This window comes from Limulus polyphemus, unplaced genomic scaffold (assembly GCF_000517525.1).
Source record: "Limulus polyphemus unplaced genomic scaffold, Limulus_polyphemus-2.1.2 Scaffold776, whole genome shotgun sequence".
Classification (NCBI taxonomy): Eukaryota; Metazoa; Arthropoda; class Merostomata; order Xiphosura; family Limulidae; genus Limulus; species Limulus polyphemus.
In genome coordinates, this window is record NW_013666386.1 from 1,534 (window position 1) to 5,607 (window position 4,074).

General features: G+C 36.5%; 1 protein-coding gene across 1 annotated transcript in view; it reads right to left on the bottom strand.

Annotated features, from left to right (window-relative positions):
• Window positions 1-875: 875 nt before the first annotated feature.
• Window positions 876-4,074, bottom strand: part of LOC111086007 — a gene marked incomplete at its 3' end in the record, with an annotated part of 36,259 nt that continues 33,060 nt past the window's right edge. Inside the window, exon 3 of the mRNA XM_022387190.1 lies at window positions 876-978. Within this exon, the coding sequence (XP_022242898.1) occupies window positions 876-978 (103 nt within the window). The remainder of the gene's footprint in view (window positions 979-4,074) is intronic.

Here is a 4,074-nt window from a genome sequence, read left to right on the forward strand (position 1 = left end):
AGCCCAGGTGTCGTACAAGGTACCATTCACGTTGAAAGCACCAAATATGTAAATATGAAGTCGTATCAAAACAACAATGATAACTTCGCCATAATGTTGCATATTATTATCTGCTACTCAAATCTGCCAGAATAGCAAAACATGCCAGTTACATTCCGAAATGTTAAAATATTAAAAAATGGTAAGATAGTTATTCCTTTACAACTGATAAATCACTGTTTGATGGCTGTCTAACCAGTAATTCGGATGGTCCCTGTAATGCTGTGTCAATTAATCATACAGAGAGAGAGTGTGTGAATGGGAAATTTGTTAGAAGCTTTTGATATAGTAAACGAGTTACTTCTCAACAGTAAGGGACTTTTTACAGTAAGCCTGGGTTACAGTAGATTCTAGAAGGTAGCTTTGTTAGTATATCTAAGATCCTCTGATACAAACGCTATGTACTTCTTACCCTAGCCATCTGGGAAAGTAAGCAGTCTTTCTGTCTGTGACAAGGGCAAAACATGAATGGTTGACATGCAGTAGTTTTATGCAGCCAGAAAGCCAGTTTTGGATATTGGTCAAGGTCTTTGTTTCCACAAGGTTGTAAGCTTGTGACATGCCACTTGCTGGGTTTGTGTTTGACTGCTTGTGTTCCATTAAAACAGAAAGTTGGTAAAACTGCTCTGGCGCTTTGGCCCATGTTGCTTCCTCTCTCTTGATCTACCAGCATGGAGCTTTGTAAACAGCCAGACCTATGTTTATCCTGTGGGCACACACACACGTACATTTTAGTCCGGGATTTTCGTATCTTTATTTTATTTCTTTTATAGGCTGAGAACAATAAAGAATGCATGAAACGTACAAAGGGAAAAACATTTGTTTTGTCTACTTACCGCAATGGTCCTCGATGTTTATTGTTGGGAGAAACAACGTCTTGAGGACTGGGACACTGTTCGAAATTAGCTGGGGAGGCTTCACCAGTAAAGCCCTCAACATCTGAAAACAATACTATAGTATCATTTCACATTATAACTTTCACTGGTTTATAGATAAATTAGAAATATTTCGAGAGTTCATCATAAACCTACCCGAATATAAACGCCACTGATAGTTACATGTGAAAAACACAGAAATGTGTTTAATATAGCAATTAAAACATCTCATTTGTACAACTTCGTACACTAATTATTCAGTAACAGGTTAAAAAACGATAGCATAATAAAGTTTATCACAACTTTTGCTTTGTTTCAGCCATCCCTAATTTTGAACTCGATAGACTAGATGGAAGACAACCAGTCAACAGCACCCACCACCAACTCTTGGGCTACAATTCTCTCATCCAATAATGAGTGGGATTTGAACGTCCCTCTTACAGCGTACTCGTGGCCTCAAAGTGCGGAATACATTTTTGCAGCAACAAGTCACGGACCACGAATCCTCGGTTACACAACCCAGGCACACTAGGCCACGATAGGCCATTTAACATAAAGTGCGATGTTAGTTAAGTTATATCATCATGAACAGAGAATGCAAGACTAGTGTCATTACTTAGACAAAGACGTTTAAAAACTATTACCAGTAACGATACTACATACACGTAAAAACAGTTTTCATTCTCCGGCCCTGCTACAGAGAAAAATCAAAGCTTAATTTCTTATACAGCAAACTGTGCTGATTGTGCTGTCTTACAGTCACTCTCCAGCTGTTAGAACAGAGAATGCTGGAATCTTCTAGAAGTTACTGGTGCCAAGTATACACACACTAGGTCAGTTTATAATTACTCCACGATATTTCGGGAGGTCGTATCTACATCACTAGTTCTTGAACAAAAGTCTGCGCGAAATGTTTTGGTATAAACAGAAACGTAACAAAGTTTGTACTGTTGTTTGTTTATTTAAGCACAAATGGACGATTTCAAATATTCTACAAAGTGAATAATAAAATTTAAAAGCATTTTTAGAAGCCATAAAAACCAAAAGATTATATTGATGTGATAACCGAAGTTCGGCACTATAAATATTTCAATTACACAAAAGCTGTTGAATAGCGAAAATGAAAAAAGCCAAAGAAATGTAGGTATGATTTAGAGAGTTTCAACTGTAGGTAAGTTTGGCTGCAGTTATTCCCAAGTTGTTTTATGGGTATTTACAGCTGGTACAGTACATGACACCACAGTCATTTCACACTTAACACACTACTTGCTAATCGTTCCACACTACAGACGATCTACACTTCATACGGCTCATTACAAACGTTCTAGAGTTGATAGTCCACATTACAAACGTCCTAACACTCCATAATCCACATTACAAACGTCATATACTTAACAATCCACATTACAAACGTTTTATACTTATGTCATATAAATTAGATATTTCAAATTCACACTGCTCCACTTGACCGTAGCCACTACATGACTTCACAAAGTATCTGCTGTGTGTACTTATAAATTACTTCACACTAATCCACTCGAAAATAACTAATGTTTGTTTCCATGAGTTAGACAATTTTATAAAAACTTTCAAACTACTTCGTTTAAAAAAGATATATGTTCGTGTAAATATTTTCTTGTTTCAAACCGTTAAATAGTTTCATATCGTATTACGACACACAAAAGCCGTATACAAGTGTAAAAACAAAATCTCGAATTTCAAGAGATACGTAAGCCAAGGAAGTAATAACAAAGGCAGACATTGATTGCTCACGTTCAGGGAGAACTGTGTGTGTTGTCCTGGGTTAAAATGGGTCATATCTGACAGTTCGTTCCTGAAGCTCTATTTGTAGAAACGATGCTTGCAACGAATTCTGTACTGATTAACGTAAGAAACACGCTATTTGATCAATAACATCTAAATTCTGTGTCAGATTAAACACAAGTATTTAGTAATACAAAAAACCTGAATTTAAAATAACTCAACACTTTACATGAATACACTCGTAAAACATATATTAGGAACAAAACGACGAGTTTCTTTCGCTCCGATATTTCTCTACATGGCTTGTTGACATATGTCGCTTTTTTTAATGAAAAGAGTTGTCACACTATAGTTTAGTTACAGAAATGCTGGCACAGTTCCAGATATACAGTCTGTACAGTTTCTCTGAATCATAAGAAAACGAAAAAAAAAACGTTTAAACTGTTAATAATAAAGTAGTACAAAATAAAGGTTTCACGAAGAATCAAACAAGAACACAGAAAACAGCGAATATTCTATGGTTTCATCAAGAGAGTTGCGTATATACTATCTGAAGAGAAACACTATTTTATTATAAATATATTACAACGAAAATTAGAAAATCAGTTGTCACAATGATCGAACAGAACTAAAACATCGATTACCAAGACACTACGATAACCTGAAGTACCAAAAAATGTAACAATACGTTTAACTACCAAAAAGCCCCCCAGTAGCACAGCGGTATGTCTGCGGACTTACGACGCTAGAATCCGGGTTTCGATACCCGTGGTGGGCAGAGCACAAATAGCCCATTGTGTAGCTTTGTGCTTAACTTCAAAACAAACAAACAAACTACCAAAAAAACATTTATCAATGGCGGTCTAAAGGGATGAGCGGCATATTGTGGGAGGAGGCGGCAAATTGGAGGTCAGGAGGAAAGGTCGGGGGCGGAAGAAAGAATGGTATGGAGAATAAAACTTTCCGTACAAAAGGCAATACCAACAGAACAATACGGAACTGGTACTCTTTTTGCAGAAAATAAGAAATTTAGAAAATAACGTAAGAACTTTAATAAACTGTTAAATACTAAATACCGCAATTTAAGCTTATAAAATGCTGACAATTAGAACTAAAGAAAATAAAATTAGTGTGTGTGTGTGTGTGTGTGCGTGAGAGAGAGAGAGATGTGGGGGAGGAGGGGCATTTCGAATGCTTGCCTATATCGAATAATCATCTTTGATGGCCCCGATATTTATTGTAGAGCCAGCAGCTCCCTCTATTATAAGAGTTATTGTAGAACCAACAGCTCCCTCTACAGACTAAAATTATAATATTTATTGTAGAGCCAACAGCTCCCTCTACAGACTCAAATTATAATATTTATTGTAGAGCCAACAGCTCCCTCTACAGAATA